The 24,712-nt window shown below is 51.9% G+C and overlaps 7 protein-coding genes across 7 annotated transcripts; 3 read left to right on the top strand and 4 right to left on the bottom strand.

The window, feature by feature from the left end:
* Positions 1-944: 944 nt before the first annotated feature.
* GUITHDRAFT_92797 (hypothetical protein) lies at positions 945-1,877 on the bottom strand (the record flags this gene model as incomplete). Its single annotated transcript, XM_005838273.1, has 2 exons — positions 1,040-1,877; positions 945-962 (listed from the first exon to the last, which is right to left on the bottom strand). Coding segments are annotated over exons 1-2 (780 nt in total), but the record flags the coding sequence as incomplete, so codon positions are not given.
* A 7,476-nt stretch (positions 1,878-9,353) lies between these two features.
* GUITHDRAFT_46707 (hypothetical protein) lies at positions 9,354-9,836 on the top strand (the record flags this gene model as incomplete). Its single annotated transcript, XM_005838274.1, has 1 exon — positions 9,354-9,836. A coding segment is annotated over one exon (483 nt), but the record flags the coding sequence as incomplete, so codon positions are not given.
* A 2,446-nt stretch (positions 9,837-12,282) lies between these two features.
* On the bottom strand, positions 12,283-15,130 carry GUITHDRAFT_161684 (hypothetical protein; the record flags this gene model as incomplete). Its single annotated transcript, XM_005838275.1, has 8 exons — positions 12,283-12,417; positions 12,483-12,607; positions 12,652-14,148; positions 14,370-14,439; positions 14,486-14,576; positions 14,602-14,680; positions 14,778-14,860; positions 15,118-15,130. The coding sequence occupies 8 exons, from the start codon at positions 15,128-15,130 to the stop codon at positions 12,378-12,380; spliced, it is 1,998 nt and encodes a 665-aa protein (XP_005838332.1). The 3' UTR covers positions 12,283-12,377.
* Positions 15,131-15,858: 728 nt separating this feature from the next.
* GUITHDRAFT_134823 (hypothetical protein) lies at positions 15,859-16,782 on the top strand (the record flags this gene model as incomplete). Its single annotated transcript, XM_005838276.1, has 1 exon — positions 15,859-16,782. One exon carries the CDS (start codon positions 15,859-15,861, stop codon positions 16,780-16,782), a length of 924 nt encoding a protein of 307 aa, XP_005838333.1.
* A 1,465-nt stretch (positions 16,783-18,247) lies between these two features.
* On the bottom strand, positions 18,248-19,021 carry GUITHDRAFT_151048 (hypothetical protein). The gene is made up of 5 exons (XM_005838277.1): positions 18,807-19,021; positions 18,661-18,762; positions 18,566-18,601; positions 18,460-18,509; positions 18,248-18,395 (listed from the first exon to the last, which is right to left on the bottom strand). Exons 1-5 carry the CDS (start codon positions 18,870-18,872, stop codon positions 18,326-18,328), a joined length of 324 nt encoding a protein of 107 aa, XP_005838334.1. The 5' UTR covers positions 18,873-19,021; the 3' UTR covers positions 18,248-18,325.
* A 1,140-nt stretch (positions 19,022-20,161) lies between these two features.
* Positions 20,162-20,629, bottom strand: GUITHDRAFT_103270 (hypothetical protein; the record flags this gene model as incomplete). Its single annotated transcript, XM_005838278.1, has 1 exon — positions 20,162-20,629. One exon carries the CDS (start codon positions 20,627-20,629, stop codon positions 20,162-20,164), a length of 468 nt encoding a protein of 155 aa, XP_005838335.1.
* A 3,110-nt stretch (positions 20,630-23,739) lies between these two features.
* On the top strand, positions 23,740-24,610 carry GUITHDRAFT_103271 (hypothetical protein; the record flags this gene model as incomplete). The annotated part of the gene is made up of 2 exons (XM_005838279.1): positions 23,740-24,540; positions 24,587-24,610. 2 exons carry the CDS (start codon positions 23,740-23,742, stop codon positions 24,608-24,610), a joined length of 825 nt encoding a protein of 274 aa, XP_005838336.1.
* Between the last annotated feature and the right edge of the window lie 102 nt (positions 24,611-24,712).

Here is a 24,712-nt window from a genome sequence, read left to right on the forward strand (position 1 = left end):
AGAGGAGTCGGAGAAGGATAATGAGGACGATAATGAGGAGGATGAGGAAAAACAAAAAGGAGGAGGAAGAAGAGGAGTTGGAGGATGCGGAAGAAGAGATGAGGCGGAGAGGAGAAGTCACTGCATCTGCCGCTCCGATTTCAGATACGACAGCTCCCAGGATGTCAGCCGTCTGCGGGGCGGGTAAGAAGAGAAGGAGAGCAGCAGGGGAGGAGGGAGCAGAGGGAGGAGGCTGACGAAGATGCGAGGGAGCATGAGAAATAAGGGTGGAGGAAGTGCCTCAATCAAGGTCTCGTAGGTCTCCTCAGGCTCTTTCACTCGCTTCTTTGACCCCGCGAGGATGAGACAAGCTGACTGAGCTCGCGTGAGCACCTACTCAAACGTCAGCTCCCCCCTCTTCAGGTCTCTAACTCTTCCCCCATCCCCTCCACACCCCTCCGCATTTCCTCCTTCTCCGGCTCTTGGTTGCTAGAATCATCGAGTACACTCAAGTAACCTGCATGTAGGCGGAGGAGAAGCTGTTGGTTATGTAGGCCGTCATTGTCTGCAAGGGTAGTCACACCACACGAGCCAGAGGGGTCCAGGAGGAGAGCGAGCTGGAGGAGAGGCGGACGAGAGCTGAAGTAGCGGAAGGACAAGGAGGAAACGAGACGAGGAGTAGGGAAACTTCACCTGAATCATCAGAGGAGTCGCCAGCACAACAAGGCGGACAACAGCTGGGATCTTGATGTCCAGACCAAACTGGGAGGAACTCATCCCGTCTGCTCGCACGTCTGATCAGAGAGATGAAGGAGGGAGAAGGATGGGGAGAACAGAGGAGAGCGAGGCAAGGGTCGAGGGAGAGAAGAGAGCGGGGGAGAGGATGGTAGAGAAAGGATGGTTCTCACACTCCAATTGATACACGTATGACCCAATAGCCTCCACAGCAGCTGAACAGAAGTAGACCCCAAGGCATGCGCAACCTTCATGCCCAGTCAGCGCAATTCCCTCCCTTTCCCCCTCCTCTCTCTCTCTCTTCTTCCTCCCCCGCCATTCTCACTGTATAGCTGAAACTTCAGCTCGATCGAAGGAGCAAACGCCCGACCATGCATGACGCGCCACAGCGCTGCCCAGCCTTCTACGTTGCCTGGCTTGCGAAGGTCAATCCGAGGCAGCGCAGAGCGTGAGCTAGCCACGGAGCCCTTGCGGATGTTCCACTCGAAGGTGATCCCAGAAGGAGGAGCGATCAAGTCCAGCAGCTTCTGAGCAAGACGCATCAGGCGCCAAAGCCAGAGGCAGGGGGCGTAGGCGAAGTAGGCCATGATGAAGAAGCCGTAGCTGGCGAGGGTGTGGAACAGGTAGAACATGTGCTGGGCCATGTTAGTGCCGAAAACAGGCTCGTTGAGACAGGCGCGGATGACCAGCGGCAGGCACGCGATGGTGAGGGAGAGCAGCATGATAGCAAAGAAGTATCTCTGACCCTGCTTCTGCGGAAGGTAGAAGCACTCCAGAAGGAGACTAAGTGCTATCACTGAAGCCGGAGCCTCCCCCTGCTGCACGCGAGCGCTGATGGCCTCGTTGGTCTCGCGGAACAAGCAAGCGAGCAAGCCGCTCTTGGCTCGGAGCAGGGGATGGCTGGAGGTCTGGCGAATGGCGTGGAGGACGAGAGCAGCTCCTGACTTCTTGAGGTCTGAGAATTTCACGTCAGGCCGGAGCCTCCGCACGAGGTCGTGAAACTCGTCAAAGGAGAGGCGGCCGTTGCCATCGACGTCAAACTCTTGCAGGATCATCCGAATTTCTTCCATGTTTGCCTTGATCCCCATGGCTGACAGCGCAACCTGAAGCTCGTCCACGTCAATGTCGCCCGAGTCGTTCCCGTCGATGGTCTGGAAGAACTCGAAGGCCCCGTCGATCTGCGACAAGCTCTCCACAAGCGAGTTCCAGAGCTGGACAGTCAAGTTGGGCTTGCCGAAGAAGGAGACGCTCTTCCTGGTCGACTTGGTCCTTGTACGATATGACGTGGTGTCAACGTCTTCAGGGTCAACGACTGTGGTGGTGGCAGAAAGAACGTCGTCCATGGGAGAATCTTCGAACTTGAAGTTGAGGAAGGCGCAGGAGAGATCGACGTCATGGTAGAGGCAGGACTTGTACAGCAACTTCACCAGAACCTCTTTTTGGAAGTTGCCCACGTTCATGATGTACTCTGACATCTGCTGCTGCGACATTTGTGCTGTCTCCGAGTACGCTGAGGTGTGAATACTGCAATTCTCCGACTGCGAGAACAGCAGGTCCCCGTAGAAGGCGTACTTGAACGCGAGCGTGCTTGCTCGCCCACCGAGCACGAGGAACAAGGTGACGACTTCGTAGAGAGCAGAGACCTTGAGCGACGAGTGCCAGAGGATCACAATCGCTAAAGTAGTCCAGGTGGGCAGCATAGGTAGCGTGAGATCATTTGTGATCATTACCCTGAGCTGCCTCAGGTTTGCCGGCCAGAACTTTTTATTGACGGCAACCGTGTAACCCTCGAACAAGCGCACGAAGGGAGCAGTGACGAGGATGGGACTGATCTCGTAGACGAATGCTTTCAACGCAGGCACAAACTTGAACCGCATCTCGGAAACCACCTCTTTCCTGTGCTCCCTCCATAAGTTCCCCGCGTCCTCACCGAAACATTCCCGAGCATTTCTCTCAGCGTTGGCGCTGTCAAGAGCAAATGAGTAGACGGCTTGCTGTTTGACGCTCGTGGTCCTCTTCATCACCTCCTCTTCCACCTCTTCAACTCCTGCTTCCTCTGGCATGACCCACGATTCTTTCATTCACTTTCCTTCAACTCAGAGTTATTGTCCGCCATCAGGCGCAGAGAAGAATCTTTCAGTCAGTCTCTCTTGTGCCAGTCTCCTTCCTTGTTCAGACTAGACCAAACCAATGGAAAGCTCTGACGAAAACCTTTTTGAAAAGCAAATGAATTCCTGCAAGAGAGACTCAACCTGTGCTTCAACCATCAGGATTATCTCTGCATATGCTTGCTGCGATAAAACTAAAGAAACATCAACGTCAATGGTCGTCATTTTCATCAAATGACAAGACTCCAGCAACAATTGTGGTACAAAACAAAACAAACTAGTCACCGGCTTCCACGATAGTTATCATTCACCTCATTCTGCCTCTCTATCTTCCCTGCAAACTTTCTTCTACATCTTCTCTCCTCTCTCCTCCTCCTCCCTCGATCATCTTCGCTCCTTCGCCCTCCCTCTCTCCCGTTCCTCTTGCCGTTGCGCGCCTGCAATGCACCTAGCCATATTCCAATCCTTCTGTACTACCCCTCTAGTTTCCCTCAAATAGGGGGGTCATCATGACGGGGTTTTTACTCCAGACAAAACAATGTATTTTATTAAAATGAACCTGAATCTGGTACCCTCATCCCCTCCCGGACCAACCTGACGGCCTTGCTGGCAGTTACACGGGCAGTTATTCCTAAAAAACCAGTCGAGGCCCAACAATGACTTTTAACACTAAATTATTTTAAAAGATCCCACCACCCCACCCACAATTCATTGTCAGTGGCTACTGTAGTACCCACATAATACCTCTAGAAATGGGGGGTCACAGGCAGGCGGGTGGTACCATGTCGCCGGGACTCTGTAAACCACTTGTTGTGGGCATTGCGTGCAACCGCAATCCTGATCGGGCAAGTAAGTAAACTCGCTATGTTTTGTATCATATCCTTCCCAAAGATTATAATCTCCCAAGGGAGCATCTATAACTATTTTATTTAATGTACCGGTGAAATTCGAGAGAGAACCACCGGTACCAGGTACATTTTTTAGCTAATAGTTATATACTCTTGCCAGGATCCCCATGAGGAAAGTTACATGTGCCATGACCGTCATGGTGTGGTTGAACCAGAGCCAGTTCTGTCATCGTCGCGTTGATCTGCTTCATCATCTCCATATTAGTTTCTCTCTATCTCTGCCCCTTTGTGCCTGTGCCTGTGGGTGCGTTTTTGCTCGCGTGCAAGGTCTGCTAGCTTCACTCGCTCCTCCCTTCATCATTGTTGTCACTATCATTTCCATCATTTGTAACCCTTTTGATATATCTCTCCCTCTCCCCACCGCCCCCCCTTCCAATCATCCCTCGTTTTCATCGTTCTTATTCATCTTCCAGCTGGTTGTAATATCTCTCAAAGACCTCATTTCACTCCTACCCACACTACAGATACAGTCATGCATATGGTCATCATCGTCATATCGAATATCGAAACCGTTGTATGTAATCATATTCGTCTCGCCACCACCATCACAACTATCTAACACTACTATAAATGACGCATAATGATGATCGCAATCATAGCCATGGTCCACCTCCACTTCAATCGCCATCGGCACGCCAACCTCCCCTCCCAAACCGCTTCCCCCAACATCTCCTTCACCATCACCAGATCAACACTACGAAAACCACCACATTCTGATCGTCCTCTCTCATCATTGTGAACACCATCGCTCTCATCACCACCACCACCTCCTCCTCCTCCACCACCGTCACTACCTGTATTACGGTCAACGTTCTTGTCCTCGGTTTCATCTTCATCATCAAAATCTCCAAAATTGTCATAGTCATCATTTTCACCTATCCAATCGTTCACTTTCACCGCTCTCTCCCGGTTCCTCCTCCCTTTCTCCCCTGCTGATCCTCCTCCTCTTCTTCCCCTTCTTCCTCCTTCCGCCCCCCCTTCTCCCCCTTTCAAGGCTTCCGGCTCCTTGCCTCTGCTCCCCTTCTCGCATCACCCCTTCCCCTTCACTCTTCCCTCTCCCCCTCCATGCCAGAATCCCGGCTCCCTATCATGGTCTTGATTTTTATCATCATTGTCCTCGTCGTCATGATCCTCCTCCTCCTCTCATTGTCATTGTCATTGTCCTGACTAGTCCTCGTCATCATCATTCAAGCATCATCATGGTCACGGTCATGGTCATGATTGCCCTTTATCTCCTCCTTGGCCACCTCCTCCTCATCTCTCGATGCAACTCGTCTCACATGACAACCGAGATCAACGAGCTATCTAACAGCAGTGCATTGCTCTTTTTGATTTATTTTCATCCTCGTGAACCTCATTTTGTCAATTGACCTTTTGTCTCCTTCTCTGTACCCTATATATTTTTGTGTTTAAAATGTTTTAAGAGTCAAAAGGGGACCACGCCGTTGAACATGCTAGGAGGAGAAAGAAGAGCAGAACAAGAAGATTGAAGGGAGCTTGTGCAGTAACAGGAGTTGAGTGGAGGAAGTTGAGTAAGACGACAGAGCATTAGACCAGAGTATGAGACGTGGGTCAACACAAGGTTGATCATGGTTGAGCAATCATTGATTGATTCAGATTAGAGACGAACCCAATAGAAGTTGCACCCTAGAAGGCTACCTGTGATCAATGTGATAGTATATGTGATGAAAGTGCTGTATTCCAATGTGAATTCATGTGCTATCATCTTGTGCTTGCTGACTTTTTGATTCTTTTAGTTAATGAACGATGTCGTTCGCAGCCCTCGATATCGAACCAATCACAGCCGATGACAAGATCCTGGAGATGCTCCGGTCATGTGGAGACAAGTTCTCAGATGAAGAGGATACCGAGACAGACGATTCTTCTGCCCCTCAGACTCCAACCCACGCTCTTTCCTTCAGCACCCGCAAGGCCGATTCCACCACCGCACGTCTGAACCTTTCGCCGTCTAAAGGGCTTGATGTCGACCAGGAGGAAGCTTATGAGGCGATCAACTCCGATGAAGTCGATCCTGCGCATGTCACGATTGCTGCGGATCTCAAGATCCCCGATATCGAGTGGAGAACGACACAATCTCCGGTCTTGACAAGAAAATCTCTTGACGACACCTTTAAGGAGTTTGTCCTTGCCAACACAGACGCCAAAGAAAGAGAAGAAGTCAACGATGATGATGAAACTCGCCAAGACGCTGATCACACTGGAGATGTCATGGTTCATGCGCTTCAACTCAAGAATGATGGTGATAAGAACGAGTCGCTACTTGAGACGTGTCGAACTGACTTGCAAGACCTGGATGAGGAAGTCTTGGAGGTAGAGAAAGCAGCGCTGATAAAGATGGAGAGCATACGAGAAGACGAAGACGAAGACGAAGACGAAGAGGACGAGCAAGTTGGAGCTGATCTCCCGGTCGCTTCGGAGACGGTGCAGTCAGACTCGGATTCAGACGAGGTGGACAGCATGATCAAGACTCTTAAGATCAGGCTGGAAGAGTGGAATGAGCTGCCGCTCGCCCCTGCGCCGGCTCACAGCATGAACACACCGCAGGAACCCGCTACTGTTCTCTCTCTCTCCGACCTCCGACCGAAGCCTCTGGCTAAAGTTCGCAATGACATTAGGATTGCCTATGAGCCCGTCAAGCAGCAGCACGTTGTCACCTCCGAGTTTCGCACAATGCTGGGCGGGCGCTTAGAGCATCCCCTGGTCGACTGCTGCTGCTGCTGCTGCTGCTGCTGCTGCTGCTGCTGCTGCTGCTGCTGCTGCTGCTGCTGCTCCTCCTCCTCCTCCTCCTCCTCCTCCTCCTCCTCCTCCTCCTCCTCCTCCTCCTCCTCCTCCTCTTGTCTTGTACACGCTCTAATCCCACTCTTCGAATTAAGCTGGTGTCTGTCTTGATGCTGACGTAAGATCAGGTGCGATTGCATGGGCAGTGTACCAAGGTGCAGCAGCAGCAGAAGAGAAGAACGTTGGAGCGAATTTCCCACGAAATGAGCGGCGAGGATGTTGAGGAAACGCATCTCGAGAATCTTTCCAAAGTTTTTCTGTCCCGAGGCAAATCGAACGAGTTCAAGAGGTCTGCGCTTGTTGAGACATGCGAGGGACGAGGAGAGACTTGCGGGAGGCGATGGAGGGGAGAGGAGAGGAGCGGAGGAACGAGGGATGAGGGGAGAGGATGATTTTGTGTCTTTTCTTATTTTATGGCCCCTCGTAACTTAATTGGCAGACCACTGTCAACTGAGCCTTTGAAAATTGAGTCCGACAAAGAAACCGCAAAGTTGATCCTCGTTCTTGTGCTCCTCGTTCTCGTCCTCGTCCTCGTCCTCCAACCTCTCTTCCTTGTTCTCTTTGTTCTCCTCTTCGTTCAGCTGTTTTCCGACTTCTCGTTCTCCTCCTTCTCCTTGCGTCCTCCTTCTCTGGCTCGTACTCTCTCGTGTCTTTTGTCCCCCCTCCCTCTAATGTGGTCGAGGCTTGTCTCTCATGCTTCTATTTTCTTGGTCGCAGGTCGACTTTGCTATGGAAGCGACCTGATAACGAGGGACACTTTGCTGCGACAAACAAGCAGAGACGATCGGTGAGATATGCTGCTGCTGCTGCTGCTGCTGCTGCTGCTGCTGCTGCTGCTGCTGCTGCTGCTGCTGCTGCTGCTGCTGTTGTGGAGGAGGAGGAGGAGGAGGAGGAGGAGGAGGAGGAGGAGGAGGAGGAGGGGAGGAGGAGGAGGATCATAATGATCATTATTACGACTATGATGACAATCTTGGTGGTGATGCCGAGGCTGCTGCTGCTGCTGCTGCTGCTGCTGCTACAACTGCTGTTGATCATGATGATCTTGATGACGATGACGATGATGAAGGTAGTGATGATGCTGATGCCGATACTGGTGGTGCTGGTGGTGGTGGTGGTGGTGATGATGATGATGATGATGTTATATTATCGGGAGGGTTTTGCTGCTTCTGTTGGTGCAAGAAGAGTATAAAGCTAATGACGCGGCTCAGCAGCGATCAGAAAGTTTTGACATTGACAGCGGGAGGAGCATTCTTCACCGCACCATCGGCATGCTCAAGAAGAGCATCTCAACCCTAGCTGAAGGAAAACTTCGTGAGCTCTGCCATTGTTGCTGTTTGGCGCTTCTGATCGTCCGCTCAGCAACGGATGGGGAGGTTGAGAGGATTTTCAACCTTATCGATCGAGAGGGGCAGGGGGAGGTGACGGCTCAAGACATCTTGACAGCCGTTGACAGCAACGAGCTGGTCAGTCATTTCTTCCGCCCAATCATGGAAACAGACATCGAGAGCGGAGAAAGGTGCGAGAGCCTCTTGTTCTCTTCCCCCGCCTGCTACTTGAAGAGTTTGAAAAGCTGCCTTCTAGTGTCCTTCCGTCCTCCTTCCTCGATGCCAGACTGGGCGGTATGAGCCTCGAGGTGAAAAGCTGGGAAAGTTTGACAAGGTCTGACGCGAGCTGCGAAGAGCTTCAAGTGTCGTATCGTTGCTTGTCATCCTGACAGTCAGCTGGACTCGGGAAGAATCAAGGGGAACCATTCGTTCCGAAGGAAGTTGAGCCATCCAGCCACTCCCACTACCAGAATCTCTCACGTTAGTACCACTAGAAATCCCTTGCCTTGTCCTCTGCCCTGCTCTCTTCTCTCCTTTCCTCTCCTCTCTCCTTCCCTCTCTTCTCTCCTTTCCTCTCCTCTCACCTCCTCACCTCCTCTCTCTCGATGCTTCTCATCTGCCTCTGCAGGAGTCTTCGGTGCTCGAGCGCCGACAGTTTCGTGCAATGAGTGAGAGCGGCAGCAGCGCGCCGATGGCCTGGAGGAACAAGAGTGCCTTCAGACGGTCAGTGGTGGACGACCAGTCGCGGAAAGAAGCAGAGGAGGTGGCTCACTTTCTTCTCGCTCCTTCTTCCTGCTCTTCACGTGTGTCTCCTCCTCTCCTCCTCTCTCCTGTCTCTCCTGCCTCTTCTTTTCTCCTCTTCTGCCCTTTCTCCCCCCCCGTCTCTCTCCTCTTCTCCTCTCTCTATGCTGCTGGTCTCAACCCTCCTTGTCTCTGCTTATCCTCCTCAGGTCAACCACGAGGGTCAGCTGGACCCGGACGTGGGGCAGCAAGTGCGCGCGCAGTCGAATCTCTGGCTCTACTTCCGCGTGTGTTGGATCGTCGGCATCGCAATTGCTGACCTCATCAGCTTCTTTGTCCTTCAGATCGGATGGTCTGGCGACTTTCTGTGTGCAGTCGACGAGACGAGGACGAGGCTGAACCGAGGAAACTTTGCGTTCATCGTCCTCCTCATCTTCTTCCACCTCTGCTACATCCTCCCCATCATCTTCGAGCCCGACTTTGCAGGACGGAGGATATACTGCCCTACCTACGCCTGCCTGATCTCGCAGGGCTTCAACCTCTGGTACCTCATCGTCCTCCTCGCCTCCAGCATCGTCCTCGCCCTCCACAGCAGCAGCTGCTTGTCAGCTGAGGTTGACCCCAGCAGTCATCAGCCCTCCTCCTCTAAGCTTGACGTTAATGCCCGCCTTCACCTTGCTTTGCAGCTGCTTCGCACCATCTCAGCTCTCCATCGCTGCCGCTCGCTGGGCTCTGACCTGCGCGTACGGCTGCAGACGGTGGTATCAGTGAACAAGCGGAGGTTCATCGACCCAGACGCCAACCTCAACCTCGACCTCACTTACATTTGCGACCGCCTCCTCGCCATGGCGCTCCCTTGCGTCGACGGCGCCATGTACCGCAACGACGTGCGGGACGTGGCGAAGTTCTTCTCCTCGCGGCACTTCGGGAGTTTCGTGGTGGTTAACCTCTGCGAGAACTTTGAGGAGGCAGGCAACGGCAACTACGACTCGTCGCTGCTCTACGGGCAGGTGCAGAAGCTTCCTATGTTCGACCACAACGCGCCCACCCTCAAGATCCTCCTCGAGTACTGCGAGCGAGCGACGCGATGGCTGAACGCAAGCAAGAAGAACGTGCTCACCATCCACTGCCGGGGGGGGAAGGGACGCACAGGTACCTTCGTGTCTGCCATGATGATGTGGACGGCGACCTGCCGGACAGCAGACGAGGCCATGGCGTACTTCGCTCACCGGAGGACGCAGCCGTCGCAGACACACAGGGGGATGCAGGGGGTGGATGCGCCATGTCAGAAGCGCTACCTTGGGTATCTGGAGAAGCTGCTGGCTAACGACGGGGAGATTGACTTCCTCTCTCCCCGCCTCCTCCTCCTCAAGAGCGTGCAGCTGAAAACGACGCCCAGCTGGCAGAAGCAGGCGTGCCGAGTGTCGTTCATGGTGCTCAACGGGACCAACCTCATCTTCGACTACGGCAAGGCGCACGGTATCTTCGACCTGCAGACGGAGGACATGGAGAACAGCGTGTGGACGTTCGACCTCGGGCTGCTGGCAGTCAGCGGCGACATCACGATCCGCTTCTTCTACTTCGACGCTGATGCCGCCATGAGCAACATCGTGGGGCAGCGAGGGGAGCTGCTGCCCGGGGGGATGGGGGTGAGGTACGGGGGTGTGAAGGGAAAGCTGCTGTGCTTCGTTTCCTTCCACACTGCCTTCCACCAGTCGCGGATCGTGTTCAGCAAGAGCGAGATCGACGAGGCGTACAACGACTGGAAGCAAGAGCGGTTCTCCGACCGCTTCGAGCTGACCGTTGAAGTGTTTGCGGGGTCATCGGAGGAGGCGAAAGACTTCTTTGACATCAAGCCGTACTCGGTCAACGGCCTCGATCTGGGACTCCCTCCCGGCATCCGCGAGCTCCAGCTCAAGGAGAGCATAGCCGATATCTTCCTGCGCGGCCGCGGGTGCATCGAGCTGGAGGAGGATGCGGAGGTGTCAGGGCTGAGCTGCTTCGGAGAGAAGGGCAAGCTGCTGTGGGTGGAGGAGGGAGGCGTACAGCTCGAGATCGAGCACATGCGAGCTCCCGACGGGTGCGCACTGGGAATGAATCAGTGCAACTCGTCGATGTACATGGGGAAGGTGGGAGCTGGAGCTCTGCTGAACATGCGGGAGTGTCTGCTGGGCAAGGGGCAGCCCATGACCAACATGCGATGCGTCGTGAGGAGCAAGCGAGCGAGGCTGCGATGCCTCGACCTCGGCAGAGACCTGCACCTCCCCAGCTGCCAGGTGGACCTCAGCCCAGCTGACCTCCTTAACCTCTTCGAGACGCTGGCAAAGAACCTCGCGTGCAAGTCGCGCGACATCGCGGTCCTCCTGCACCAGACGGCGCAGGCGCAGAACGTGAAGCGAGACGCGGAGGCTGGGCAGGCGGACGAGCGCGCGAGGTTCGTCGCGAGCGTCATCGAAAGGAACGAGCTACCCATCACGGAGCGCGTGATCTTCTCCTGCGAGGCAACGCTGGTGCAGGGGACGCGCAAGGTTGAGGGACAGTTCTTCATCTTCTTGGAGTGGGTCATCTTCGCCACCGTCTCCTCCCTCCAGCGCGACTGGCGCATCGCCGTCCATCACATCCGAAGCTTCCGCGCTGAGAGCGATCGCCTCATCCTCAACCACAGCACCCTGCTCGAGCATGACGGCTCTCCGCTGTCTCACTTCTCCAGCGGGGATGAAAGCTTCCGGCTGCTCTCTCGCACTTCCACCCTCCGTGGGGACGACAGCGGAAAGCCGCTGACGAGGAGCGTCTCCAACCCGCAAGCCTCGGACGACGAAGTTCCTTCGTCCCCGGGACCCCACGCAAGCGCCACGAAGCTGCGCACACGTATGTCGAACCTGCTGACGGGGGAAGGGAAGGGAAGCGAGAAGAGCGACAAGGCGGAGAAGAGCGACAAGGCGGAGAAGAGCGAGACTATCCTGATGGCCGCGTCTGACCTCCGAATAGCCGAGAAGGTTCTCAAGAAGCTGCAGAACAAGAAGCAGATGGTCCTCGAGTCTCCTGCTTGGAAGTCTCAAGGTAGTTTCTTCCCCTCACGCGGTCAGAGCGAGCAGCTTCGGTCCTTCGGCTTCGTCCTCGTTAACGAGAGCATCTCCGACGCCGAGTCCGCCATCTTCTCTCAGCTGCTCGCCAAGTCCAAGCGAGCCTCGTTCCGCTCAGGGGAAGTGATCATGGAGGCAGGATGCGTCAAGCGATCTATCATCCACCTCATCAGCGGCATGGTGACGGCACGAGGAGCGACGGGGACGGTGTTCTCGGTGCGGCAGGCAGGGTTGGGAGACTCGATTCTCGGCGAGCTTGCCTTCTTGGAGAGTGGGAACAAGGGAGCAGGAGCAAGCATCATTGCAGAGTCAGAAGTGGACTGCCTCATCACCTCCTACGACGTCCTCGAACTTCTCAGCTGCAACGAGCCAATGGTGGGGGCTCGCTTCTACCGGAAGATAGCCATGTGAGAATTTCTGCTCTGCTCTTCTCTGCTCCCCCCTTCCCCCCTCCCCCCCCCCCCTTCCTCCTCACTCTGTTCAATAGATCCCTCGCACGTCGACTTGAGAAGCAAATCGAGCAGCTTGTCATGACAACAGAGTAAGAAAGCAGAGGAGGAGTGACAAGTTTGACTAGTTCTGCAGGTGTGATGGAGACGTGTTTCTTGAAGATTATCTTCATTGAAAGGAGCTTGTACATGAGATGTCAAAATAATTTCTTACATGATAACATACAAGGTGACACCAACTTCTTTCTCCTTACTTCTTGCCTCGGACCTTATCATTGTTGATCTCCCTCCTACAATAATTCTCACCGACGCTCTCCCTTCGCATCCCCCTGCTCCTCCAGCCCTCTCTCCTCACCTTTCCAGCTCATGCTCGTAGTTCTCGTATCCTCTCTCCACATGTTCCAGCGGTTTCATGTGTCGGTTGAACATCTTATCCGCAGCTCTGACAGCCTCTTCCTCTGCCCTCCTCGTCTCCAGCTCCTGCACTCCAGTTAGCCACCATTTCACCTCCAGGACTCTCGCACCAGCTCCTGCTCCTTCCTCCATCTGCTTGTCGACTTCGTGACCAAGCTCTTCGACATTGGCGATTGAGTCAGTCCCTTCCTCTCCGTTGTCATGCCTCCTCGCGGCAACGCTAGCATGTGACTCGCTTTTCTCATCCTCTCCATAGCCAGGTTGTGAATTTCCTTCTTGTGAGCCTGCAGGAAGTAGTCTTCCTCGCTCTTAAAGGCAGACCCGATCGCATCCACGTGCCTCTTCAGGTTGGCATTGACGGCCGCATGCTTGTCTTCATCCTCCTCTTTAGAGATCTTCATCCTCTGATCCCTCACCTTCCTCTCCACTTCTCTCTCCTTGCTCAGTGAGCTTCTCGCATCCGCTCGCTTGATTCGCTCAAGCAGACTCTTCTCTTCCTCCTTCACCTTGGCAGACACGTAGGACTTCTGCGCCTTCCTCAGGCCCGCAAGAACCGCGTCGTCGCTTTTGACGATAGTCAAGTCGTCATCCTGCTCATCTGAGGCAGCGGACGACGAGCTGGTTGATTTGACAGCTGAAGCAGCTGGAAGGGAGCTGGCTGGTTTGACAGCGTCCGGGCTTCCCTTCTCTTCATCGTCCTGAGCATCTGCTTCTTCACGAGCTTGCTTAGCCATGTCAATGAGCTTCTCTTGCTCGTGAATTTCCTTCACAAGAGATCGTTGCTTTTTGCGGAGCTTTTCTAGCTGAAGCGATCGCTCCACCTCCTGTTTCTTGGCACTCCGATAGCGATCGTTCGCTTCTCTAATCGCATTTTGAACAACTGACGGAGGCTGTACCTGCTCGTTATCACTTTCCCCATGACTAGCAGAAGCATCTAGCATCTTGCTATCTGAACTCGATCTAATCATTGCACGAGTTTTCCTCTTCTCCTTCGACATGGCGATTTCTCTCTCCCTCGCTTCTGCGTATCTTTGATTTCCTTCTGCTATCGCAGATGCCACTACATCAGAATTCCTCGAAGACTCCACAGTGTTGCGCGAAAATGATGGTCCTTTCGTCTCTGTTTGACCTCGCAAGTCAGTCTGAGGAAACCAGCCCACCTTTCCTTGTCCTGTCAGAACTTTGTCGACCCCCATCTTATCGTCGACTTCGAGAACGGTAACTGCCTCCCCCTCCTTCACAGGAATCATCCCCCCCTGCGAGAACAAAAAGGATTTGATAGCGACCGCCTTCTGCCCCACCTTCAAGGCTGAGCTACTTGAAGGCAACGATTGTAAGTTACGACTGTCTGCCAACGACAAGCCACTCGAAGAACGGATGTTCGACTGTGCTGGGGAGCCGATGTGAATCTCTATGCCTCTATCTATGAGGGGAAAGAAAGTCGAGCGATTCTTCTGCACTGAAAGCAAATGGTTCCAAGATATCGTTCTGTTCTCCTCCAGCTCTTTTGACATGTTCAACAGGCTTTCGTATCCCAAAGACCCATCGTATTTCTGTGCTAACGTGCCGATCTTGTCGAAATACGCCTCCCCTTCTGGAGAGATGCCCTGCCAAAGCACGGATCAACTGAGCAATCGACGAACAAGACATGGTTCACAGTCTTGTTGTTTTCGATGGACGAGATATTCTCGAATGCTGCTTGCTCGTATTTCTCATGAGCTGCTTTCCATTTGAGCCACTTTTGTGATTCAGCATTCACACGGCCCTTCCGTGCTTCAATCTGACGCAGTCGTTACATCGGTATTGATGTTGAGATTATCTCTTCAACCTCCATCAAATGCAACGCTTTCTCCATTGCTGCCTCGCGTTCTGCCATGTGCTTTGATTCTTGCTTAGCTCTAAACAAAGTGTTTAGTAAGAATGGATGTCAAGGAATGTCCTTACAATTCATTCTTCTGCCGGGAAATATCACTATCATCGTCCTGCTGGACTGCTCCTGGAAAGTGCATGTGTTTAGTCATAGAATCCTGCAATCCTGCATATGCGTGAAGAGTCTATACCTTCTTGCAACTCCACAAAACGTGATGGCAGCGAGCGCATACGGGCTGAGTTCGCTCTTTGTCTTTCATGTGAACTCCCCTGCAAGGTTGATCGGGAGAACAGGGAGATCTCGTGCTTGTCATCCTATAGCAAGCAAACTTCTTGAGCCCTCTTCATTTTCATAGTGTGCAAGTACCTTGAGCATTAAGCACGCACAAATGACTAGAACTCCCAGAATTGCAGAGAGTAAAAGACGGGAAGGCCCAGGATGACGTAAGCCTACAAAATATCTTTCAGGATAAGCAATAACAGAAATTACAACGCCGGCATAATCCATATCTTCCATACAAGACCTCAAATAATCATGTTTCCACTTTTCGCTCTTTCGCAATATTGACATGATTTTTTCACCCTTATTCTCCTCCTCCTCCTCAACCACAACAACCACAACAACTATTCCATATGAATGACCTATTTTCCTCTTCATTTCTCACTCCTTTCAGATCTCATTCTCTCTTCCGCATATGTTCCATCACCTGGCGCCGCCATTTTCTATTTCCGGGTTCGCAGTATGTTGATTGTGGAGGCAGACTTCGCCGAATGTTTACTCAAATAATTAGAAATATTATAAAAGAGATCTCTACCCCCCACCCCCACCCCTACCCCTACCCATCTCTTTCGAAAGACAATCAGAGGAATGACCCCACCCCATCCCAATAGCCTATTAGCACCCACCCTGTACACCTTGATACGGTACACGAAGAGCCATGGCAAGCGAGTAGAATGAGGGAGCCTGGGGCAGGGGCGCGTAGAGGACGAGCAGCATGAGTATGAGCATCTTCATCATGGTGTATTTGCAGTATCTCCTTGCAATGGTCACATGCATTGTGACCGGCAGTGACATCAAGATGGAGGGTATGGCGCGATCATAACATGACGAAAAGGAAGACGCTCAGAGGAAGTCTTGTAGCTACTTTGATCGAGAATCAAATTAGGTTGAATAACCAGTATCGTCGCAAACATGTTGAAAGTGCAAGAGTATGCAGGGATAGATAGCACTATTACGAAGTTTTCCTTATCAGGACCCTTCCGTGATCGCTGAGATCTCAAAAATCTATCAGCATACAACTTCTTTTGATACGTGCTGTGGGTGCATATTACGATATCATGTTCTATGTGCACTCCGCGGTCTTTGGTAGTTGTTCGTGGATGTGCTGATTTTTTCTATGCAGGAAGAAACAAAGCAAACCAAGTCTGTTCCACACTTGGGATAGACGATGACGGTCGAAAAGCCTGGGTTCCTACTCCTCTGTTCTGGGATTTTTCTGGCGTTTGTATGCATCCTACATGTTTCTGAAACTATCCTGAAGTCGCAGGCTGCATCCTTGGTCTCCTTGAACCTAGATCAGTCCAGCATTATTCACAGGAACGAACTGATTCGCGTTGATGTTCCTGCGTCACAGTTGTCCTTGACCAAGATCGGTGACATTGTGAAAGGAAAGATGAAGGCAGCTACTGGGGGTGTGGTTGTTTTTACGGGCAGCGTTGCTGCTGGCACGAGGGTGTCGCCAACTAAGGGCGCGGTGACGGTAAAAGTGATCTCGGACAAATACATCGCACCAGGAACTCCTGTCAGTGGCAGGGTAGGAGACTCGATGTTCTCAGGAACAGTGGTTGGCTCTCCGAACAACGAAGAACGCTTGTCTGACATGGAAAAGCGTCTCTCAGCTCTCGAGAAGCCTGCAAAAGATCAGGTCATTGATCTTCACCACGAGGTTGAAAGCATGCAGGACAGACTACGGAGGTTGGAAGGAAGGAAATCGATCAAGGAGAGGATTGATGACCTTGAAGAAAGGATCAAAGAGTTAGAGAAACGTCCGCCGTCCCTCGATTGGAGGTTGATCAAGGACAACAGTGAAGGCTTTCATTTTCATGGTTCTATTGGACCAAATACAGTGGAGCCTTCTGTGGACAAGTTGGAAACTGGACTCTCGAAACTGGAAAAGAAACCAGGACCAGAGGAAGTGGTGCGTCCTATTGTTTCAAGATTAGACGATATTGAGCAAAGAATCGACGATATTTCGGGTGGTATCGATCCGAAGCGAACCATGGCAAACTTGGAAAGACGATTGGCAGCATTGGAGCGTCTTGCAGGCACCGCAGATGGACAGGACATTCCTCCTCCTAAATTCAATAGCTAAAGGGTTAGTAAAGACAAAACCTTACCAACGATTGTAGCTTTGTGCTTGCCAGGCTCAGGAATGCACGGTACCGTGGCGTCAAGACGGTCTGTTACTGTTTTATCAGTTAAGTTTGGGGGCAGCAGTTGGCAGGTTTAGGTTTGGTTCTCGCTGTCTTTTCTCTTCTCGCCGTGTGGCCTGTGCGACAGTGTCAGGGTCAAGCCTCCTCGACTCTCCTGCCCCGATTGTCCTCGTACTGAACTTTTTTGGCCGGCACCGGGCCACGCACTTACTGGTCAGTGACCAGCACCCGGCCCGATCGGCCTTCGGTCATTTTAGAGACAAAATAGCAGCACACCCAAACGATGCTTGCTCCCTCCTCCCATCAAGAGCTCCCTCCCTCCTCCCATCCAGAGCTCCCTCCCTCCTCCCATACAGAGCTCCCTCCCTCCTCCCATCCAGAGCTCCCTCCCTCCTCCCATCCAGAGCTCCCTCCCTCTTCCCATCCAGAGCTCCCTCCCTCCTCCCATCAAGAGCTCCCTCCCTCCTCCCATCAAGAGCTCCCATCATCGTCAACGCTGACAATTCCCGATCACTCGCTTCGGCAAAGGTTGAATCTCAACTTAAAGCAGAAATCAGGCAAGTTATCTTGCAACGCATTGAATTCTATCAGTGATCCCTTCTCAGCATGCCAAGAAAAGATGCATCTTATCACTATTCACATTGAAAGCCCGAAGGATGGGGTTAGCGAGGGGAAACGATGTTTTGTTGTGGATCGTGTCACTTTAGACACAAAAGTCAATGAGATGTAAGACTGAATTGCCGATTACCGTGCTGATCACGACTCAATCAGAAAGTCAAGAATAAGATCCCTTTATGGAGTTCCTATGTAATAATCTTGCAAGTTTGCATAGCTCGCTCAATTCGTGCATCCTTTGCAGTAGTCACCAAGCTTTGATTTTCAGCAACCAGAGGGTTCACCCTGACGAGAAGGTCCAATCGAAGCAGGCAACAGACCAAAGCTGCTTCCACAAGGTTGTAAGTGATGAAATCACGCTGAGAGAAGTGGGGATAAGACTTGGTTGGAGGACACCAAAGTGAGTTTTATCTGGTGTGGACCTATGCAAATTGACGAGGCATTCTTTCAGGCTTACAGTTCATAGCGATCCTTTGATATTGAGAACGATATATCCTCTAGAAGACTATTTGCCTGGAGGACAACAGTGAGTGGAACTGGATGCAAAGAATGCCTCATGTAGATGCTGAATTGAGTTGTTACAAGATGGTGCATTGGTGCTGCACCAAACACTCATGTAAGGGGACAAAGAATGGGATTGCTCATCAGCATTTTCACTCTCATGCTGATCCTCCTCCTCGTGAGTTATTCTTGTCTATTCTTTTGATTCTTTTACATAAGACGGCAGGTGGTGCTTGAATGGTTGACATGAACTTCTTGGGGAGACGGCTCACTCGGGGGATTTGTTTTGATGGCATTGTTTACAATGACCGTACATCTTCAAACCTATGTGAGGGTGTGTGTGCATGAGAGAATCACTTGGCAGCTTCATCTGCCGCTGAAGAGAAAAACTCCCAGCACAGAGAAGATCAAGGCGATGATGACTGGATTGTCCAAACTGTTGAAGAAACGTGTCATGCTGTATGCCCCATTGATACACCTACATAGGAGCAGGATTTTACCTTATAAAATTTGGTGTTGGTCTAGCGCGACGCAGTTCTTCTGCAATACTCTGCGTCCAAAGAACAATCATATGATTACATGGAAGAAAGAAAATTAGGAGAGTACAAGATTGACTTCTTCTGAGATCTTGAGACCTCGAACCTAAAAAGGATAGATATTCTATGTCAGAGTTTTCCAAAAGCATTCGAGCTATCCCATACTTTCCTCCTCCTTTCCAGCCACTCAGTGTAAAACCACTTTTCCAGCCTTCTCGCGTTTTTGGGCGACCTTTCTAGATCTTCAAGATAGTTGTTTAGACCACCCTATTTCATGTTAATTTTGCCAACAAACAAGTGTATCATCTCACTTTGTTCTTGTTCTTCGCTAGATCTCGACGCTCACTGGGCACAAGAACAAACCACCAGTACGACATGGTTCCCAAAGTGGACAAGACTACAGGTAGGGCGACTTCTAGTGGAGGCGGTCTCGCTTCAAACACTTGACTTCCTTGATCCAATACCATCCTTTGATTCAGACATGCCCGTCTGCTTAAGGGTGTGTGCCTCAACAAATTTCTCTGCGGATTGACCAAGGAGAACGATTCAATCGGCAAAACATGCCAGCAGATGAGCAAGGCAACACAGCCCGTTTTCCTTTATCAAACAGTCAGAACCCTAGACAAACTTCATAACGAAACATAGTTGGTCGTCAAACGACTCGATGTACTCTGCCCACATGTACTCCTACATGTTAGACTACGTCACGAGCATACTTTTTCTACTCATATGCAGACTCTTCACCTCCTCATTCCTCCCTATGGGCACTGGTTTTTCATCATGCAGCAGCAGCAGCAGTGGACTCACATTTCCTTGATTTGCGACAGTCTTTTTTACTCAAAGTTAAGTAAACAATCAATATGAAGACGTCGGAGGCTGGCTGAGTGACCGACCGTACCGTGCCGTACCGTCACGGCGGGTACTGCCGGCCCCGGCGGGGCCCCGGCGGCCGGGCCGCGCCGCCGCCGCGCCGGGCCGCGCCAGTGGGCCCGGTCCGGCGGGCCGATCATCGGACCATACCCGGTCACCGGGCCCGGTAGATCGGACGGTACGGGCAGTACTTGAAACCGGCGAGTCCGACGACGGCGCGTGCCGCAGCCGGGCCCTGCCCCGCGAGCTTGTCAAAGAGGAAGTAGGACAGGTGCTTGAAGGAGTTTTTGAATGATAGCGCTGATGTGATGAGGATTCCTCCGCCTCGATTCTTCTCGCCGCTCAGTCACTATCTGTGGCGCCCCGGCGGCCAGGCGGGGGAATGGGCCTGCGCGCAACAGCCTGGAAGTGGCAGCCGGATAAGATTTCAACTTCCCTTACTGTCTTTTCCCTGGCACTGGCCCGGCGGGCCCCGGCGGGCCACTGATGCTGATCGGACTCAGCCTGTGAGTCAGTGAGTCTCAGACGGCAAATGAGTCCGGGGGGCGTACCGCCGTAGTACCATTGAATCGGAACAGGCCCTGAGCCGGGCCCGCCGCGCGCCAACCAACTGGGCCCGCCGTGACCCAGTGGCTCGGCGAGTCGGAACCCGGCCGGTTGCGGAATTGAACTTGATTTTGACACTGTCCGATCGGCGGGTGACAGGCTGCGGGAGTTTATTTTAACAACTAGACTCGTGTGAACATGGCGAAAAAAATCAAAAAGAATAAGGGGTGACGCGCTAAGCATTAGATATCTACAATTCAAATGTCAATTTCTTTGCAAACTCGCTTCCTCGCAATCTCTCCGTGATTGCCTCATCCATTCTGTTGTTCTGTGAATCACTGAACCAATCCTTCCACTCCCCGACGTCCCCCTTGCGCAAAAGGAAGCCGGCCTTTGTCCCTTTCATGCTTTCAAAAGATGTATGCTCCATTATTTTTTTCATCTTGCGTTCTGATACTTGAATGTCCAGGAAGTGAGCCAACCTTGTCACCTCCGATTGTTGATCCCGCTTCACGTCTTCGAAATACATGACGTGGCTCTTTTCTCTGGGAATCTCTTTGGTCAGCCATTCCTCCATTTCCTTGAAATAAGTGAAATAGCTTCCTCCTGGATGAGGACACTGCGGGTCAATAAAACGCTCAAAGCTTCCATCCCAACCGTCCGGGGGCAGGCCACCCATGTTGGCATAACTTACTGCTGCATCCTTTGGATTGCGCATGATGTATATCACTTTGCAACCTGAGCTCTTGACTGCATGAGGGAGCATCCAGGGAGGACTGTGCGAAGCAAAGATTCTTCTTCCTTTTCGCGCGAGGAAATCTCGGAAGGATTCGTGTCCTACAACAGCAAAGGTGAGAAAGAATTTTGTAATTAGCCAGCAAAGAACCAAATAGAGGGTGTGGTTCTGCTTCAGGTTCCAAGGGAAGCCACTCAGGATAGACTTGCATCTCAGTATTATGTGTGGCGGTTATAGTCCCATCCTCTGTCATGTGTACGAGACAGTTTACTATCCTCCAGAGCCAGGTAGTTCCACACCTGTGCCGATATGAGCATCACATATGTACATATCAAGGTGTCCCTCACTTCGGAAACGAGCAAGCGAGTATATCAGTATCGAACATTTCTATTCTTGGAAAGCTTCAGCAGAGTCTTGCCTGACCAAAACTGAATCAGAAAACAAACTCGTCAAGAGCAAACAGAAAACCTGAAAAACTCGGGCTGTGGGAGACCCTTGTAATATTTCCTCTTGCATGGGTTCCCAAACTTTGGCATTCTTCTCAAAAAAGTGCCAAAATTATTCCTGCAAGCACAAATGAGAGGAAGATGTGCAAAATATTCAGAATTCAGAAGCGAAATAACTGGTACAAATGATGATGAGCTCGTTTTGGTCACAGCATGGTCGTGGTCAAAAGGAATGGTAGGGAAAAATTGCGTCAGCACACCGCCAAAGCAGGAAGCTGGATAACAGTGAATAGATGCAGGAAGGAAGGGGTAGAGAAATGAAGGAATGCTGGATTGAAACTGAGCGGAAGGTAAAGAGGGCAGGAGTGAAGGAAAAGGAAGAGTAAAAAAAGGATGATGTGCAGACAGAATAAAAGACAGCATGGGTGAAGAAGCTCAGCAGCCCGAATGAACTAAGGGAACAGGAGGGCTGGTGGTCTGAAGAGGGTAGATTAGAAGAAATGCTTCATCTCAGCAGGAAGATGTCAGGGTTGCATGCATCTACATGCATGTGAAACGATCTATACTCGCTCTCAATAGCTCAAGGGAATCACAGGATGGAATTAGAGTCGTGTTCCGTCAGAAGATGTAAGAGCTTGTGATGATCTTAAGGAGGAAGAGGCTTGAAAGGAACCAGGAGGCAGAAAACAGGAAAGCAGAGGTAGATCGAGGAGAAAGCGATGGGAAAGAAAGTTGCAGGCGGAGAGCAGGACAGCTGAGGTAGGAGAGCTAGCTCTGGAGCATCCATGTAAGTGACCTAGGGGTCAAGCGAGCAAGGAACGACGTGGGGGAGAAACAGCAGGATTGCGAGGGTGAAGGTAGGAGGGGTCATACAAGCCTAACGAACTCATAGGGGTAGGTAGATCAGGCCGTGACCGACAGAATTAAAACCTCCACTTATTGAATTCACTACCCCCATAGTGGGCAAATAAAGAAACTTGTTTCAGGAGCATAGGGTGGGGTGGTGCATCAGAACAGTAAAGGCAACCATCATTGCAGTGCCCATCTGTGATCACGTGACCAGTCACGGCGCACTTGATAAAAAAAAGACCCACCAGTCTGGTAATTGTAACTTTCAGTTTGAGTAAAAGAGTATGGATATCTTTACTCAAAGTTAAAGATCAGTACCCAGATAGAGAGATAAGAATACAGATTGATTATAGCGCCCATACCCGATCCACCGCAATGAGCCTGGGCATAATTATGGGTGCCTGTTTGAATCCAAAGCGGCGATAGGTTTAGGTTTAGGGTCACCCGGTTGTACTCCCAGCCTAGTACGAGGACAATCACAGGAGAGTACTCGAACGCCTCTTTTTTTATTAGACTAGGATGTCTATGCGAGAGCCGATAAGCGGCTGGTTGGGGACCCCTCAGTTTACTACCGACCGTCATCGCACTGACCGGGCCCGATGTTCCGGGCCCGGCCCTTCAAGTCCCGACTGGCACTGCACCGGGCCCAAACCTGCCGCTGTATCGGAGATCATGCCAATCATTGAACTCGGAACTTACGGAATACACGCCGCGGGGCGAGCGCTCAGTAGGCTGGAGGCCAGTGTGACATATTCACCTAACGCGGACGGGCCAGACTGAGTCCTGGACATCAAGTTTCCGGCGACCGTCACGGCGTCGGACCGTACTCGGTCACGGGCCTCGCTGTATGTCCGATCAGTGGCAAGAAGCTCGGATAAATTGAACTTAAAAAGGGTTTCAAGTTTAGGGTCAGGCTCCTCGCTGTACTACCGCCGGCCCACGGTCCGATCGGACAAGAAGCTCCGACTCGTCCGATCGGAGTGTCAGGTCTAAACATTTTTGAAACCCTAAACCCTAAACTTGAAAGGGCCTAAACCAGGCTCGGAACTAAGGACTACGGAAACAAAAGCATAGCGTTGCCTTTCTCAATTGACCTTGGAGCTCTAAAACGTTTCGCGGTGAGGGTGGAAGATTCAAATCCACGCATACCACGAGAAATTGTACTCAAGAAGACCCTACCCCTGAAAAAGTCCTGCTTGGCTCTTCGTGATTTGAATTCAGACCACGGTCGAAAGACCCACCCCGCCCCCACATGAGGGTTTAGGGTTTAGGGTTTAGGGTTTAGGGTTTTAGGGTTTAGGGTTTAGGGTTTAGGGTTTAGGGTTTAGGGTTCAAGGTAAGGAGAGAAGGTAGGAGGCGACCGAAAGCCAAGGTGAGGAGAGGCAACTCTCCTGACTGAGGCTGAGGAAGCCAAGAGAACACAGCAGAAGTAGAGAGTAGAAAGACGCCTCAGAAGCAGGGTTCGCATTGTAGGCCGTGTACTCCCAGTGCTCGAGCGCCTCTTTAGACTAGGATCAAATTGCATAAGCCCACAACGAGGCCAAGCAACATTCTAGCATTCTAATAAACTCACATAATAATAATAATAATAATAATAATAATAGGGTTTAGGGTTTAGGGTTTAGGGTTTAGGGTTTAGGGTTTAGGGTTTAGGGTTTAGGGTTTAGGGTTTAGGGTTTAGGGTTTAGGCGCCGTTATTTCCGGCAGCATGGCTCCTTGCCAGGTGTAGGGGAAGCCGCCAGGGCGCCAAGGAAGCTGCAAGCGAGAGGTTTGTTTACTTCAAATAGCTTTCTAAGTATGGTTCTTCAGTATGATGAAAATGTTCGCAACCTGCTGTATCGGAGATCATGCCAATACACGCAGAGCGGACTTGTGGATGCCTCTGTCCTCGAAGCTGATCTCGTCGAGAGGGTGAAGAGCTTCGCGAAGCGTTATCCGCACAGCAGGACAGCCCAGGCTTGCAAGGCTGTGGAGGGATGCACCCCCGACGCTATCGCAGAAGCCATCCGCTCGACATGTCAGCAGGCACGACGTGAGCTTCTGCAAGAAGCGATGGCTGGATGGAGTGACGCATCCAGAGAGTGGTTTATGCAGCAGATTGAAGAAGCCAAGAAGGAGAAGGTCGAGACATACACCGCCTCAGCAGGCAACGAGGTGACTTCCTTCATCTCCATGACTCTCCTGGGCATCTCCTCGGTGTATGTCAACCATGAAGAAAAGCTGAAGAAGAAATTTGAAGAGATCGGACTGATCGTAGACTCAGTGCAAGAGAGTAAAGCAATCATGTGGAAGGCTCCGTATAGACCCGAGATAGCGAGTGCTGAGGAGATCCCGGTGACTGTTTCCTTCCTCCGCAATGCACAAGCGGAGAAGCTCTGGCAGGGAAGAGAGGACTTCGCGATCGATGGTCGCAAGTTCACAGCTGTACATGTGAGCATCGTGCACGATCGATCTTTCAAGATTCGAGCCAAGAGAGGACCCTGGGGCAAAGGGGGCAGCTTGGCAGAGCTGACCCACCTGTTAACCTTGGGCGGCATGACAACGGCTGAGATAGCTGCCGTCTATCGCTATCAGCTGCTGCGCCAGTCCCTTGCAGCGGTCCAACTCCAGCCGCTGGCAGGCATGCTGGTCGCTGGGGCGCCAGGACAGCAAGTCCACAAAGGCTTAGGTCAGAAAGGCTTCGTCGCTGTAGGGGCCAACGTCATCTGGAGACAGAGGGAGGTGGAGTGGATCGTCTCCTCGAGCTGCCCAGAGGCGAATGATACAGCAG

Source organism: Guillardia theta (assembly GCF_000315625.1).
Source record: "Guillardia theta CCMP2712 unplaced genomic scaffold GUITHscaffold_12, whole genome shotgun sequence".
NCBI lineage: Eukaryota > Cryptophyceae > Pyrenomonadales > Geminigeraceae > Guillardia > Guillardia theta.